This window comes from Mobula hypostoma, chromosome 3, assembly GCF_963921235.1.
Source record: "Mobula hypostoma chromosome 3, sMobHyp1.1, whole genome shotgun sequence".
Taxonomy (NCBI): domain Eukaryota; kingdom Metazoa; phylum Chordata; class Chondrichthyes; order Myliobatiformes; family Myliobatidae; genus Mobula; species Mobula hypostoma.
The window spans coordinates 165,939,989-165,957,604 of record NC_086099.1 but is presented as its reverse complement, the minus strand read 5'-3'; the positions used below and the strand labels follow the sequence as shown (position 1 = coordinate 165,957,604).

Below are 17,616 nucleotides of genomic sequence, written 5' to 3'. Positions count from 1 at the left end.
AAGGTCTAAGTAGGAACTCTTGGCTCTTGAAAACTGGTGGATGCATTTTAAGCTAAAAAAGATCATGCTTGTGCTCGCTTTAGCAGAGGCTCTTGGTGAGCTCTCTATGATCACGTAATAAAGTAATTAAACCAAATACCAGTGTCTGTGTTTTTGTTTATGTCAAATTTGTGATATAAATTTCTCTTACACAGTGGCTATATTTCATTGTGAGCTTGAGGAGATTTGGTATGTCACCAAGGACTCAAGCAAATTTCTAAAAATGTACCATGGAGGGCATTCAAAAGGATTTGATGGTTCTTTTATTATTAAAGTATACAACTCTGAAATTCTTCTTCAGATAGACACAAAACTATGGGGGAAAAATGGCTACATGATCAACTCCCAAATTCCCCATCCTGCACAAAAAAACGAGAAAAATTGGGCAAAAAACAGAATATGGAAAACTATAAGCCTGAAAAAAAGTCTATTGTCCACAGTCCAAATCCATAGCAATGTTCAAAACACAGAAAACCTCAATAACATTCTCCAGGCACAGCAGCAGGCCACAGCCTCTCCTCCCCTCTCCGGCAGCAGAGCCATCAAGAGGCAGGCTCAACGTCCACAATCGCCTCGATGTTTTAATCTCCCTCATGGCTTTAATTGGTGAACAATAGGAGACTTAATCGGCGAAATGGAGTCGAACATCGGCATGAGGCTTGCGCTCGCTGCCTCCTGGAATCTTCCAGGAGACAGCAAAGCGCTGGATCACCCAAACGGTCTCCAAGCTGCAAAGTACAGGCTCCAACAGTTCCAGAAACACTTGCAAGATGAAAACAGATGGAAGAGACATGAAAGAAATGCAATAAATGGTTTTGTTGTCTATCCAGAAGATGTTGACCGTGGGAGCATTGCAGGCAGGCGTTTTCTTGACTGGAAGCTGGCCGGCGTTTCGACTGGTTGCATCAGTGTCTGGTCTGGAGACTCCAATACACAGGATCAGAAGAAGTTGGAGAGGGTTGTAAACTCAAGCCAGCTCCATCAAGGGCACTAGCCTTCCCACCATTGAGGACATCTTCAAAAGGTGATACCTCAAGAAGGCAGAATCCTTCATTAAGGACCCTCACTATCCAGGACATGCACTCCTCTCATTACGAACATCAGGAAGGAAAGACAGGAGCAGGAAGACACTCACGCAACAGTTTAGGAATAGCTTCTTCCCCTCCATAATCAAATTTCTGAACAATCCATTAACCCAGGAAAACTACCTCACCATTTTGTTCTCTTTTTGCACTGCTTTATTTATTTGTTTCATTTCTAGTTGGAAATTGTAGCAGTATTTTTTATTATTAAGTATTGCACTGTACCACTGGCACTGAACAACAAATTTCACATTACAAGTCAGTAATCATAAAACTGATTGAGGATAAAGACGAGAAGGGAAGTGGTGAAGCAGGAGCCCGTGCTGATTGGTGGACTTCAGTAGTAAAGACTTTTTAACAGAATTAGTTAACTGCCGGATAAGGATAGAGTTCAATAGCATTCTGGACTCTGGACTATTGCAGAAGAGTGCTTTAGTTTACAGATAGCTGTCTGCAATGGGACACTTGCTGACTGGTGGAGGAGTTAATAGTGAAATCAGCATTGTCCCAGCCACACCCAGGACTGGCTTCCTTGATGGCCATGTGTTCAGAGATACATCCATTCAGAATGTTTTTGTCTTACATTTCCAAGTGGGCCCTTCTCGGAGTTAAGAGCTAACATGTTTTCAGTCTGTAACTGGCCAAAATCCAGAATTCTACCCAGGTGTGTAAATCATTAGTTTGTCAATATTAATCCTTAATTTAAGAATTGTCACAATCAGAAAACAATCTGAAATTTTATCCCATTAATCTTTTTCGTACCACCTTCCATATAGTGCTGCAGTTATAAGGCCCTCTGTCATCCCCTGCTTAGTCATGTAAAAATTATTGTTAACCCACTCCAAGGTGTCTGCACGATAAAGTTTCACCTCGGTAGCCAGTATCTCTGAATAGATATGGTGAGTACTGAAATTTCCCCACAACTGGAAGTCAATAATATCGGAGGCAGTGGTAGCACTTTGTCCACAGGTGTCAATGCTGGAGCCTGCACACTTCACCAAAGCACACACCTGCAAGTAGTACACGCCGTGTACTGTGTGAAGCCCATCGAAGGCTCCCAATGCATACAGACCACTGGCATGGCTATGCTGGTAAGCCAGATGGCAACACAACGTGCTGGAACAGACTTGCAAATCACCTTCCAAGTCTGTCATAAGAACAAAGGTATAATTGTCGTACATCATTAGACTATAAAAGATATCACCAAGACCATCTGCTGCACCTAAGAATTGCTGACTTTGATCCATCTGTACGCTCCATCGTTGCAGCTGAGGAGCAGAAGGTTCAATGTGAATGTGCCTTTCAGGAAATTTCAATGTTCCCTGAGATGTCTTCAGCTCCAGACTGCTGCCATTGTAATGTGTAATTATCGGAACCTCTGCCACTAGGAGCTTTCCTTCACGGCTCTCCATATTGTAGTAATCATGGGAAGCAAAAGGAGTGTAAATCCCACTTCCTGTCATTTTGTATTCAGGGTGATGCTGATTAGCTGCAAGGAGATTGATACCAAATGCAGTTGCGAAAGCTTGCTGGAACTCAATTGCAGATAACAGTGGAAGCTGGTTCATCCATGCTGTGGGGAATACGATCTGTTTCACACCATAATTATCAATTAAGCTCACTGCTGGCTCATAAAATAAGATATCAAAACATGTAAAAATACCAAATTTTCCAGCAAAAGGAGTATTAAAGACAACATGCTCCACTACCTTGGGTGTGTTGAAAGCTTCTTCAAAGTAAAGGTTCTGTTTATGATATTTGGCAATTATAGAACCTTCAGCATCAAAAATTACATCTGTGTTGAACTGGTACCTTCCATCTGAGGGACACCAAGGATCACTGCGCTTACAGGACTGCCTTTCCCCCATGTTTGCTATCAAGTACATTTTGCCATACCTTGCTATACAGCTCAGTTGATAAAGAACCTGCAAAAAAAAAGGAAACTATTAGCATATATTTTTTGTGATGGATATGCATTTTGTTGGGGAGAATTAAAGATCACAGATTCATTGTACATTATTCTTTCCAAAGTCTCCTCTCTCCTAAAGTACAGTTATTGTAGTGGTCCACTTAGTTTATAAAAGTGAGTGATATTGCTCAGATACCAGGAAACAGGTATGGAAATGCCTCAATGGGGAAAGACACATGCTTCCCAGTTTGAAGTGATAACTATTGAAGCTTGAAGCAAGATTTTCCAAGTTGTACTATGAAATAGTCGCAGAAAAAATATTCAGGACCCAATTCCATTTTATATTATTTCTAAATTATTGATATACAATCTGCCTATAATCTAAAATTCTGTGATATGACTGTGGTGAGAACAGTTACCTGCAAACAATTGTTCTAGCGTGTGCAAACCATTCCACAGCAAGAAGAAAATAGAATGCTGAATGTAAACATTTTGATATTAACAATGTATTTCAGATGAAAACGGTTGAGATTACTAGCAATCACACACACTTGCACCAAATACAGTAGGTGCACCATCTTCACTAAGATAAAAAATGTAGTACTATACTAGTCTTGCCAGATTAAGCTAGTGAAATAAAGCACACATCTGTAATCAATTTTCATGACTGATGAACTGTATTAAGTGCATTCTGGTGCATAGATTTCTACTGTAAAGCAACACAATCAGAAACTGCATACGATTACAAAAACTTGGTTAAACAACAGAAATTTATACAGTTTTTATTTTTACGGGAGGTACCAGATAATAGAATTTAATGTGGATTTTGTAAGATAATGCACAGTTGAACAGACTGTGGGACACCATTTAATAATTTACAATAAACAGCCAGTCCTTAATAAACATATAACCAAGCATTTTGATGAATCTTCAAAAATATTAAAATATAAATTTAAATAAGCAATAAGCCAAGATCTTTTACTTGGAATCTTATCCTATCTCATGATATGGTTATTACTAGTAAGGGCATCTTTGTGCACCACTGCAACACTTATAATGGATTATTCCTCAAACCCAGGCTCCCAGCGAGCAGTAATCCTTGCAAGGAATAATGACTGGAGAACTAAGACTGGCACGTATACCATCAGTTCTATTCAAACAAGCACTTTAGTGTGAGCAGAGAATAGCTTCTAGGGTTAGCACATTGGATTTTCTTTTCAAGGAAAAATGGATAAATCTTTGGAGTAAGATCTCAGAATGTATCTTGCAGCCTTCACTGTGGTCTCCTCTTCATTGGAGAAAGCAAACACAGTAGTGTTTGGTAGAGCTTTGTACTGCACCTGAATTCAGTCCACTGAGTTAACACTCAGCTTCCCACTTCCACTTTAATTAAGCATCCCACTCCTATGTTGCCCATTGAGGACCATAAGATATAGGAGCACAAGTAGGCCACTTGGTCTGTTCTGCCATTTCATCATGGCTGATCCATTCCCTCTCAGCAACAATCTCCCGCCCTCTCCCCATATCCCTTCACAGCACTTTACCTTTTCCTTGGGCTACAGCCTGAGAAACAGATAAGTTTGTTAGATATGCACAAAATCATGAACAGAGTGAAACTGTTCCTCTCAGCAGATTGTTCAAGGATCTGAGGACACAGATTTAAAAGTCTGCACAAGATATACAAAACCCCAAAAGAGTAACTGGCTGGGCAGCTGAGAGAATACGTTACAGGCTTGAGTGAAAGGACCAGGGACTGAGACTGATGAAGCAATCTGTTCAGAGTCAATGAAGAGAATGGCCACCTTCCATGCGGTAAAAATCCTCTGTTTCTATGAATTTTGGAAACTTGAGATATATTGATAAAATCTACAGATATTACAAATCTAAAATATAAACATGCATTGTGCAAAGTGGAAACAAATCGGGCCAGACTTCAAGTGCAGATGCAGAGTTAACACTTCTAAGAGTTGTGACTTCTCTGGGTTTGATTACAAAAACTTTTTAAGATGACAGATCCACAAACCTTTAATTTCCCTGAGCATATAGAGTGAGTTTCTCTGAAATTTTGGATGGGAAGTTATTCAATGTGCCTAATTACATCTCCAATTTACTCTTTAGTCAGGGCAGCTTCAATTCCAAACAGGTGATTTGGTAAGGCCACCCATCAAACTCAAAGTATATTACTACTTAATTAATGCAATATATGCAAAACATACAATGCAAGATTATAATCATTAGCACCCTTTTTCTGCAAGACATTCTGAATAAGCTTGTGTTAGTTTTCCTCAAATGTTTATAAATGAGATTAAGAGATACAAGACTGGATACTTCATATAGCTCCTACCTCTGTATCATTAACTGCTTTTGGATGCAGACACGGATTCCACTTAACAACTGTAGGATCTGGAATAGGCTCCAAATATGGAAAAATCGAATCTCTGGTGAAATTAAAGCCATAGAGGCCATTCTCAGGAAAGACAATTATCTTAGCTCCCTAAAACATATCAAAAATAATAATTTGATTAGCATAACCATTATAAACAAAATTCTACTTTTAAATAGTACAACTAATGGGATAAACTGCTCCAAACATTAACATACAAGCAAAGTGGTGCTAATGCTGTATTTAATTAAATAAGATCATATGACCATAAGACATAGGAGGAGAACTAGGCCATTCAGCTCAACGAGTCTGCTCTGCCATTCCATTAACGCTGATTTATTTTCATAGAAGTATGAAGACAGCCTGGATGGTGGGGGGGCCTTTGATGATGGATGCTGCTTTCCTGCGCTAGCACTCCATGTATATCAGAATCAGGTTTAATATCACCGGCAAATGTTGTGAAATTTGTTAACTTAGCAGTAGCAGCACAATGCAATACATGATAATATAGAAAAAATGAATTACAGTAAGTATATTAAAATAGTAACACAAAAAGTGAGGTAGTGCTTATGGGATCAATGAGTGTTTAGAAATCAGATGGTAGAGGGGAAGCTGCTCATGAATCACTGAGTGTGCACATTCAGGCTTCTGTACCTCCTACCTGACCATAACACTGAGAAGAGAGCATGCCCTGGGTGATGGGGGATCCGTAATAATGGATGTCACCTTTCTGAGGGACTGCTCCTTGAAAATGCCTTGGGTACTATGGAGGCTGGTACCCAAGATGGAGCTGACTAATTTTATGACTTTCTACAGCTTCTTTTGGTCCTGTGCAGTAGCCACTGCCCCCCCCCCCCGTATCAGACGGTGATGCAGCCTGTCAGAACGCTCTCCATGGTACATCTACAGAAGTTTTCAAGTCTTTTACGTGACAAACCAAATCTCAAACTCCTAATAAAATATAGCCACCATCTTGCCTTCTTTATAGCTGCATCAATATGTTGGGACCAGGTTAGATACTCAGAGGTAGTGACACCCAGGAACTTGAAGCTGCTCACTCTCTCCACTTCTAATCCCTCTATGAGGATTGGTTGGTGTTGCCTTGTCTTACCCTTTCTGAGGTCCACAATCAGCCCTTCAGACTTACTAACATTGAGAGCACGGTTGTTGCTGTGACACCACCCAACTAGCTGATATATCTCACTCCTGTATGTCCTCTTGCCTCCTTCTGAGGTTCTGCCAACAATGGTTGTATCATCAGCAGATTTATAGATGGCACTTGAGCAATGCCTAGCCACATAGTCATGAGTATAAAGAGAGTAGAGCAGTGGGCTAAGCATACATCCCTGAGTTGATTATCAGCGAGGAGAGGTTATTACCAATCTGGTTAGGGAGTCAAAGATCCAATTGCAGAGGGAGGTACAAAGGCTCAGGTTCTGTAGCTTTTCAATTAGCACTATAAGAATGATGGTCTTAAATGCTGAGCTATAGTCAATGAACAGCATCCTTTCATAGCTATTTGTATTGTCAACGTGATCTAAAGCCGCATGAAGGGCCATTGAGATTGCATCTGGTAGACCTATTGTGGCAATAGGCAAATTGCAGTGGGTCCAGGTCCTTGCTGAGACAGGGGTTGATTCTAGCTATGACCAGCTTATCAAAAGATTTCATCTCCGTAGATGTGAGTGTTACTAGATGGCAGTTGTTAAGGCAGCTCATACTACTCCTCTTGGGCACTGGTATAATTGTTGCTTTTTTTGAAGCAGGTGGGAACTTCTGACCGTGGCAGTGAGAGATTGAAAATGTCTTTGAACACACCCCCCCCAGTTAGTTGGCACAAATTTTCAGAGCCTTGTCAGGTACTCCATCAGGGCCTGCCGCTTTGCATTCTTGATGGTGGTGTAACAGTGGTCCAGTGTGTTGTTTCCTCGAGTACTACAAGTGTCCTGTTGATGATAATTATTCAGACTTTTTCAAGCTGGCCTGGTTAAAATCCCCCAAAATGGTGGGGAAGGTGCCAGGGTGTGCTGTTTCATGCCTGTTGTTAAGTGCTCAGTGGTGAAGAGGGCTTTACTCCTGATGAACTGTGCTGTATCCACTACTTTTTACAGATTTTTCCGTTCAAGAGAACTTACGTTTCCATACCAGGCCGTAATGCAGCCAGTGAATATACTCTCCACCGCACATCGACAGAAGTCTGTCAAACTTTTGAATGACACGCAGAATCTTCTAAAACTTCTAAGAAAGGAGAGGCAAACAACAGGAATTCTGCAAATGCTGGAAATTCAAGCAACACACATCAAAGTTGCTGGTGAGTCCTGACGAAGGGTCTCGGCCTGAAACATCGACTGCACCTCTTCCTAGAAATGCTGCCTGGCCTGCTGCGTTCACCAGCAACTTTGATGTGTGTTGCAAGAAAGGAGAGGCGCTGTCTTGTATTCTTTGTCATGCATTTACGTTCTGGCCCCAGGACAGATCCTCGGGAGAATTTGAAGTTGCTGGCCCTCTGATACCCCAATGAGGACTGGCTCGTGGACCTCAAATTTACTTCTCCTGTAGTCAATAATCGGCTCTTTGGTCTTGCTGATATTAACTGAGATGTTGTTGTTGTTGCACCACTCACATTTTCAATCCTCCCATATGTTGAGTCGTCACCACCTCCAATACACGTGCATTGCTCCTGAACTGAATACCCAAGGCTGCAGCATTTCTCATGCAACTTAATTCTCCCCCAAACTTCAGTATTTATAGGTGTTACTCTGCAGATAACTTTTTTTAAGACTCCAAACGTCATACTTTATTTCCCTGGCCCCTAATTTTGCATCAGTCGGGCTTCATATTGGAAGGAGTAAAGGAATGAAGTTACAAACACAAATTGCCGGAGGAGCTCAGCAGGCCAGGCAGCATCTACGGAAAAGATTAGACAGATTAGAGGGCTTGTCTACTGAGTCCTTATGGGTGGAGCTGAGAAACAGGAAAGGTATGGCCACATTAGTGGGATTGTATTACAGACCACCCAATAGTCAACGAGAATTGGAAGAGCAAATCTACAGAGAGATAGCAGGCAACTGCAGGAAACATAAAGTTGTGGTGGTAGGGGATTTTAAATTTCAATATATTGATTGGGTCTCCCATACTGTTAGGGGTCTAGATGGTTTAGAGTTTGTAAAATGTGTTCAGGAAAGTTTTCTAAACCAATATATAGAGGGACCAACTAGAGGGGATGCAATATTGGATCTCATGTTAGGAAATGAGTTAGGACAAGTGACAGAAGTCTGTGTAGCGGAAAACTTTGCTTCCAGTGATCATAACACCATTAGTTTCAACTTGATCATGGACAAGGATAGATCTGGTCCTAGGGTTGAGGTTCTTAACTGGAAGAAGGCCAAATTTGAAGAAATGAGAAAGGATCTAAAAGGCGTGGATTGGGACAGGTTGTTCTCTGGCAAGGATGTGATCGGTAGGTGGGAAGCCTTCAAAGGAGAAATTTTGAGAGTGCAGAATTTGTATGCTCCTGTCAGGATTAAAGGCAAAGTGAATAGGAATAAGGAACCTTGGTTCTCAAGGGATATTGCAACTCTGATAAAGAAGAAGAGGGAGTTGTATGACATGTATAGGAAGCGGGGAGTAAATAAGGTGCTTGAGGAGTATAAGAAGTGCAAGAAAATACTTAAGAAAGAAACCAGGAGGGCTAAAAGAAGACAAGAGGTTGCCTTGGCAGTCAAAGCGAAGGATAATCCAAAGAGCTTTTACAGGTATATTAAGAGCAAAAGGATTGTAAGGGATAAAATTGGTCGTCTTGAAGATCAGAGTGGTCGGCTACGTGCGGAACCAAAGGAAATGGGGGAGATCTTAAATAGGTTTTTTGCATCTGTATTTACTAAGGAAACTGGCATTAAGTCTATGGAATTAAGGGAAACAAGCAGTGAGATCATGGAAACTGTACAGATCGAAAAGGAGGAGGTCCTTGCTGTCTTGAGGAAAATTAAAGTGGATAAATCCCCGGGACCTGACACAGTGTTCCGTTGGACCTTGAAGGAGACTAGTGTTGAAATTGCAGGGGCCCTGGCAGAAATATTTAAAATGTCGCTGTCTACAGGTGAGGTGCCGGAGGATTGGAGAGTGACTCATGTTGTTCCATTGTTTAAAAAAGGATCGAAAAGTAATCCGGGAAATTATAGGCTGGTAAGTTTAACGTCGGTAGTAGGTAAGTTATTGGAGGGAGTACTGAGAGACAGAATCTACAAGCATTTGGATAAACAGGGACTTATTAGGGAGAGTCAACATGGCTTTGTGCGTGGCAGGTCATGTTTGACCAATCTATTGGAGTTTTTCGAGGAGGTTACCAGGAAAGTGGATGAAGGGAAGGCAGTGGATATTGTCTACATGGACTTCAGTAAGGCCTTTGACAAGGTCCCGCATGGGAGGTTAGTTAGGAAAATTCAGTCACTAGGTATACATGGAGAGGTGGTAAATTGGATTAGACATTGGCTCAATGGAAGAAGCCAAAGAGTGGTAGTAGAGAATTGCTTCTCCGAGTGGAGGCCTGTGACTAGTGGTGTGCCACAGGGATCAGTGCTGGGTCCATTGTTATTTGTCATCTATATCAATGATCTGGATGATAATGTGGTAAATTGGATCAGCAAATTTGCTGATGATACAAAGATTGGAGGTGTAGTAGACAGTGAGCAAGGTTTTCAGAGCCTGCAGAGGGACTTGGACCAGCTGGAAAAATGGGCTGAAAAATGGCAGATGGAGTTTAATACAGACAAGTGTGAGGTATTGCATGTTGGAAGGACAAACCAAGGTAGAACATACAGGGTTAATGGTAAGGCACTGAGGAGCGCAGTGGAACAGAGGGATCTGGGAATACAGATACAAAATTCCCTAAAAGTGGTGTCACAGGTAGATAGGGTCGTAAAGAGAGCTTTTGGTACATTGGCCTTTATTAATCAAAGTATTGAGTATAAGAGCTGGAATGTTATGATGAGGTTGTATAAGGCATTGGTGAGGCCGAATCTGGAGTATTGTGTTCAGTTTTAGTCACCAAATTACAGGAAGGATATAAGTAAGGTTGAAAGAGTGCAGAGAAGGTTTACAAGAATGTTGCCGGGACTTGAGAAACTCAGTTACAGAGAAAGGTTGAATAGGTTAGGACTTTATTCCCTGGAGCATAGAAGAATGAGGGGAGATTTGATAGAGGTATATAAAATTATGATGGGTATAGATAGAGTGAATGCAAGCAGGCTTTTTCCACTGAGGCAAGGGGAGAAAAAAAACCAGAGGACATGGGTTAAGGGTGAGGGGGGAAAAGTTCAAAGGGAACATGGGGGGGGCTTCTTCACACAGAGAGTGGTGGGAGTATGGAATGAGCTGCCAGACGAGGTGGTAAATGCGGGTTCTTTTTTAACATTTAAGAATAAATTGGACAGATACATGGATGGGAGGTGTATGGAGGGATATGGTCCGTGTGCAGGTCAGTGGGACTAGGCAGAAAATGGTTCGGCACAGCCAAGAAGGGCCAAAAGGCCTGTTTCTGTGCTGTAGTTTCTATGGTTCTATGGTAAGAGTAAATTTTACCTGCTTGCTCGCTTCATACACTTGTAGTTGGTAGATGTTCAGGTTTTCCTTCATGTGCTTCAGCGCTTTCTGACGTGTGGGACGGATTTCCGGACTTGGATTCAAAATCGATCTGTGTTCGTAGACCGCCGCGGTGTAAACATCGATTCCGCTCACTAGCATACATTGGCACGCCAAGAGAAGCCAGTCCAGGCTCGGAATCTCCATGACAGGCCTTGGGGTTAACGCTCCCGTTTTAACGCGGCTGTCTCGTCAACGATTAGCTTCAAAAGAGAGCTGGTCAAGGCGAGCGGCGGGTGCAGAAAAACGGGAGATAAAAATCAGCAAGCACCACTTCCACCACCTAGCTCTGGACACCTGTGTCACTCGTACGTTCGTAAACTTCACTACCTCTTTGATGAGCTTACTTACTGTATTCTCCCCCTTTGCAACGTTGCAGTACACTCTAGCGTCCAAAGTGTGCACGTCTCACTTTGGTGTTGTCTATTTCCATCGCTCCTTGCACGCATTACCAGGAGTTTTATTTTTAATTCTGTTAATCAAACTAAAGCAAACTTATCTTCAGGAATACTGGCTGCTGGGCTGGTTTTCTTTCACACGCACTAACTCTGCTCACCGATACATTTTAGCCAGTTCGTGTAGCCAATACCTTTGTACTGCGGGAGAACCTTGCAATTATCAAAGCTGTCACAGGGAGAATATGCAAGAGAAAACCGAGTGGTCAGGATCAATCCTGGTTCTCTGGAGCTGAGAAACAGTAGCATTATCCATGGCAACACTGCGCTACTGAGTTCAAAATGCAGTTGTTAATGAATCACTTTTTGTTCAAACATTGGCATTTTAGCCCATATATGCAGTCTCAGCAAAAGGACTAGGAAAATAGTTGTTAATGAGATGGGAATAAATTAAGCCATTAGTAGCTACATAATACACACTGATCCAGAATAGTTTAGTACTGTACCCACATAAAACTGAACAAGTGGTAGTTATCTAAAATAACTACCAGAAGTCTCTTTAATTCAACAGCATAAACCTTCAAGAAGAACATCCCAAATGTGTGATATTACAAAGGCTCTATCATTATAGTTATATGTGACTTTCCTTACACTATGAAAGGATTTATTTGTTATCTATGAAAGTTCTCAGTCATCCAGGTCATTGTATATCAAACAGCAGTTAATCAAGGCAACTTGTCACAATGGGGGCGCTGGTGGCGGACCCAAATGCAAGACACAGACACTGAAGTACAAGGAACAGGACTTGACTAGAGTAGGGACGTGACAGGATACAGACAAGGAGCAGGTACAAGAACACAGACTTGGACTTGGACCCCGAGCCAGAGACTGGACAAGGACCCAGAACCTGGGTCTTGCCTCGGGCTCGGGCCCCAGAACCAGGCATGGACATGACATGACTGGAGGCTGGGGTCTTGGGGTCTTGGGATCTTGGGGTCTTGAGGCTTGGAGACAGTCTTGGGGTCTTGAGGCTTGTAGACAGACTTGGGATCTTGAGGCTTGGAGACAGGCTTGGGGTTTTGAGGCTTGGAGTCTTGAGGCTTGGAGACAGGTTTAGGTATGGACTCCGAGCCAGAGACTGGGCGAGGACCCAGAACCTGGGACTTGACTTGGGCTCGGACTCCAGAACTAGGTGAGGACAAGACAAGGCTACAGAATTGGCCATGGTTTGGGTGAGAAACTCCTGGGTAGGGTGAGACACAAGGACAGGTAAGGGCACATGGACAGGACTTGGATAGGACTGGACTAGGCACGGACTGGACGAGGGGCTTCAGGAGCACGGAGCCTTGGACTAGAAGAGATGGGAGCACAGAACACAGAGCTGGGACCCCGCTTTGGAAACAGGATGTAGGGCCGGGACTCATACACAGAACGCTGAATGTGAAGAGATGGATCCCAACAGAAAGTGGCGGCAAACGGCCGGACCCACCTAACGAAGGCGTGGACATAGAGACAGTTCCCAACACTAGGTAGCGGCAAACGGCCGGACCTACCTAGCGAAGGCGTGGACACAGACAATTCCACACAACGAAAGACAGTTCCTTATCTTGACCTAACAAGGCCCCGGTCTTGCTCCGGCGGTAAAAGTTCAGCGATACAGGCCGGGTATCCAGGCTAGGTGAGCAGGCAGAGAGTCAGGCGAGGGGGGAAAGACAAGGAAGGGAACAGAACAGTCCAGTAGGTATTTATGTCTCAGCCCCAAAACGAGAATCATGTGCCTACAACAGAAACTGGGGAAAACCAGAAACCCCAGAACAAGGAAACATGGACCGGACCGTGACCCAGAACACAGACTTCACCGACTGGACCATGACACAACTAGACTTGCTATGTTGTCTAGAAGAAGTTTCTCCACTCATCTGAGAGGCTTCTTCAGTCCTGATCTACCCACCAGATCAGGACTGAAGAAGCCTCTCAGATAAGTGGCAAAAACATCTAAACAACACAGCCAGTCCAGTCGCCTTGATTTACTACTGCTTGATTTTTTCTTTGTTCTTGGTAAATAAGATTTAGCTGTCTACAATTGTGAAAGGACATAAACTACAAGTGAAAGATAAAACTAACATGCAATCTGACTTTCAAAGAAAAAAAATAAACCACATGTATTTCATTTAATCTTGCATCATTAGATTTAGGTCATGGAAAGTCCCCAATACATATAACCAGTATTTACCAAAACTCTTCTTAACCCCATTGATGAGGCCAGTTTTTATTGTAATCCACAAATGCCCTTGAGAAGATGCTAGTGTTGCCTTGTCCAACTTGGCAGACGTTGAAAGAGCTCACACAGTTGAATAGGAAATACCAGACTTTTAAAGCAGTAATGAAACTGGATCATGTACGGTTCAGACATTGGTGTTGTTCTCATGCGCCTGCTAGGTCCTTTTAAACAGTGGAGTTACAGAACTGGAAGATATTGTCCAAGAATCCATGATGCCTACAGATGCTGTTTGGGGTGTAGAATGAAGGAAAGGAATAGATGTCAACGAAATGAGCTGCTGAGTCATGGTTATTGATGAGTTCTAATGGAGTTGCTATACGCTGTCCCTTATAGTGATGAAAAGCTTCGGGGAATCAGGAACATCCAGCCTTTGCTTCACCTTTATATCCTCTGTATTTGTAGAGGCAGTTAAGGTTCCACTCACTTGTGAATCCAGACAGCTGATGTTCCAGGATCCAGCTAAAAGTGTTGCTGTTCCAATGCCAGAGGGAGAGGGATAGATTCCAATTTGAAGGAAATTGTCATCAGGTACCTTTTGTGTGCTACTTATTGTGGCAGGAGAACAAGTATGTTGTGTTCTCCTCATGTTTCTTAGTGTGAGACAGTGTAAGAATAAGAGTATTTTATGTATCTAGGTTTAATGTTTATAACATTGGAATTCAAATCCGTAAATTCCGACGGCCCAATCAGCGGCAGGAGCAGGCTACAGTGACAAGGTTTCTTGCAGGTTGGTGGCACTTGTTTAAAAGGAGAGCCTCACGGGCGTTCAGTCTCATTCTGATGGAATCAGCTGCAACAGCAGGGCACAGTGATGAGGTTTCTCACAGGTTGGCCACACATGCTTAAAGGTACAGGAGGGACAAACGGGGCAGCCATTGTTGGGAGTAGGCCAGTGGTGAGCATAGAAGTGACAGGCTTTACCTCAAGGGAGGCTTCAGCTCAGAAGAGGCGTTGGCTTTGGGTAAGCTTCTGTTAAGGTTTCTTTTTTTTTACTCTTACTGTACCTAGTGTAGTAAATGGCTGTTGTGTGTTCTTCATGTCGGATGTTGGAGTCCTGGGAGACACAAAATCTCCCAGGGAACTACATCTGCATGAATTGCATCCGGCTGCAGCTCCTTGAAGACCGGGTTAGGGATCTGGAGTGGCAGCTGGATGACCTTTGGCCTGTTTGGCATCGCCAATTGCGTCGCCTCTGATATGATCCTGGTGGCACCTAATTAATTAGCTTGTTTATTTCGGCTTTTTTCTTAAAGATGTGCTGGGTGCGTTCCCACTACCGCTGCACTGCTGCATTCTTCGCAGCCTGGTATCAGTCCGCGGCCCAGAGGTTGGGGACCACTGATTTAGGTGATGGAATAGATGCCTTTGTTGCCAAGTTTGTAGATGATACAAAGATTGGTGGAGGGGCAGGTGGTGTTGACAGTGCTGCTATGAAGTTGTATGGTGTGTTGGCCTTTATCAACCCTGGGATTGAGTTCAAGAGCCATGAGGAAGTTAGACCCCACTTGGAGTACTGCGTCCAGTTCTGGTCACCTCATTACAGGAAGGATGTGGATGCTGTAGAGAGAGTGCAGAGGAGATTTGCAGGGATGCTGCCTGGGTCAGAGAGCATGCCTTATGAGAATAGGTTGAGTGAACTTGGCCTTTTCTCCTTGGAGTGTCGGAGGATGAGAAGTGACCTGATAGAGGTGCTTCAGCTGATGAGAGGCATAGTTTCAAGGTGCTTGGAAGAAGGTACAAGGGGGATGTCAGAGGTAAGTTTTTCGCACAGAGAGCGGTGGGTGCATGGAATACTCTGCCAGCAAAGGTGGTAGAAGCGGATACAATAGTGTCTCTTAGATAGGCACATGGAGCTTAGAAAAATAGAGGCCTATGTGATAGGGAAATACTGGGCAGCTTCTAGAGTAGGTTACATAGTTGGCACAACATTGTGGGCTGAAGGGCCTGTAATGTGCTGTAGATTTTCTATGTTCGATGCTCTAAGAAGGTAGACTGCAGAAAGACTTAGACAAATGCAACGTTAGTATTCATTTCAAGAGGTCTAGAATATGAGAGCAGGGATGTGATGCTGAGGCTTTATAAGGCACTGGTGAGGCCTCACCTTGAGTATTGTGAACAGTTCTGGGCTCCTCATCTAAGAAAAGATGTACTGGCATTGGAGAAGGTTCAGAGGAGGTTCACAAGGATGATCCGGGAATAAAAAGGTTATCATACGAGGAATGTTTGATGGCTCTGGGTCTGTATTCCCTGGAACTTAGAAGGATAAGGGGGGATTTCATTGAAACCTTTTGAATGTTGAAAGGCCTAGACAGAGTAGATGTGGAAAGGATGTTTTCCATGGTTGGGGAGTCTAGGACAAGAGGGCACAACCTCAGGATAGAGGGGCATCCATTTAAAACAGAGATGTGGAGAAATTTCTTTAACCAGAGAGTGGTGAATTTGTGGAATTTCTTACCACATGCAGCTATGGAGGCCAGGTCATTGGGTGTATTTAAGGCAGAGATTGATAGGCTCTTGATTGGACACAGCTTTAGAGTTTACGGGTAAAGGCTGGTGAGTGGGTCTGAGGAAGGGAAAAAAGGATCAGCCATGATTGAATGGTAGAGTAGACTCAATGGGCCAAATGGCCTGTTTCTGCTCCTATGTCTAAATCACAAAGCTATAGCACAGTGCACTTATTTTGCTGTAGCATACACAGTATTTCACACATAAAAATGAGATCACACTTCCCTGGAAGCAATAATGAGGACATGAGTGATCCTATATCCAGACTTCAGAGTGAAAATTTCCAATGAATCACTTGATAAGGTTTCAACCGCAAAAGAGAGCATCTCAGTTTCCAATTGAGTTTATAGGTGTAAAGGAAGAGAAAATACAAATGGAAACGTGTTTAAACACAGCAGAACCAGCCAGGAGGGCATGTGCCAAGTCTGTGAAGGGAGAACTTAGAATGTATGTCAAAAAATAGTTCAGGGAAAATATTAGTAATTAACATTTTCTTCTGGAACTTTATTAATGGTTGTAAATTACCAAGAATAATTGGGGATCAAGATTTTGGCATGAGAGATTCAGAATAAGATTTATTATTTATCGAAAAATGTGTTGTTTAGTGGCAGCAGTACAATGCAAGACATAAAAATTACTGTAAGTTACAAAGATAAATAAATAAGTAAATATTAAGGAGAGCAATAGTGAGGTAGTGTTCATGGGTTCATGGACCATTCAAAAAATCTGATGGCAGAGGGGAAGAAGCTGTTTCTAAGATGTTGCGTACAGGATTTCAAGTTTCTGTATCTCCTCCCCGATAGAAAGGAAGGTGTGTCCCAGAGAGTGAGGGGCCTCAGTGATGGATGCAACCTTCTTGTGGCGCTATCTTTTGATGGTGAGGTGGGCTGTGATGGAATTGGTTGTGTCTTTAACTCTCTGCAGCTTCTTTTGATTCTGCACATTGGAGGCTCCATACCAGGCTGTTATACAACCAGGCAGAATGTTCTCCACCTTACATCTCTAGAAATTTGCTGGTGTCTTTAGTAACGCACCAAATCTCCTCAAATTCCTAATGATGTATAGTGCTGGCATGCCTTCTTTGTGATTTCATCAATTTGGTGGGTCCAAGATTAATCCTCTGCGATGCTGATGCCTAGAAACGTGAAACTTCTCACCCTTTCCACCGCTGACCCCTCAGTGAAGACTTGTGTGTATTCTCTTAACTTCTTCTTCCTGAAGTCCACAATCAATTCCTTGGTCTCGCTGACTCTGAGTGCAAGGTTGTTATGACATCACTCAACCAGCAGATCTATGTCATTCTGGTATGCCTCCTCATCTTCATCTGAGATTCTGCCAACATCAGTGGTGACATTGGCAAATTTATAGATGGGTTTGTGCTG

At 42.9% G+C, this 17,616-nt stretch overlaps 1 protein-coding gene across 1 annotated transcript; it reads right to left on the bottom strand.

The window, feature by feature from the left end:
• Nucleotides 1-232: 232 nt before the first annotated feature.
• Nucleotides 233-11,755, bottom strand: btd (biotinidase). The gene is made up of 3 exons (XM_063044051.1): nucleotides 10,994-11,755; nucleotides 5,375-5,524; nucleotides 233-3,046 (listed from the first exon to the last, which is right to left on the bottom strand). Exons 1-3 carry the CDS (start codon nucleotides 11,198-11,200, stop codon nucleotides 1,868-1,870), a joined length of 1,536 nt encoding a protein of 511 aa, XP_062900121.1. The 5' UTR covers nucleotides 11,201-11,755; the 3' UTR covers nucleotides 233-1,867.
• Between the last annotated feature and the right edge of the window lie 5,861 nt (nucleotides 11,756-17,616).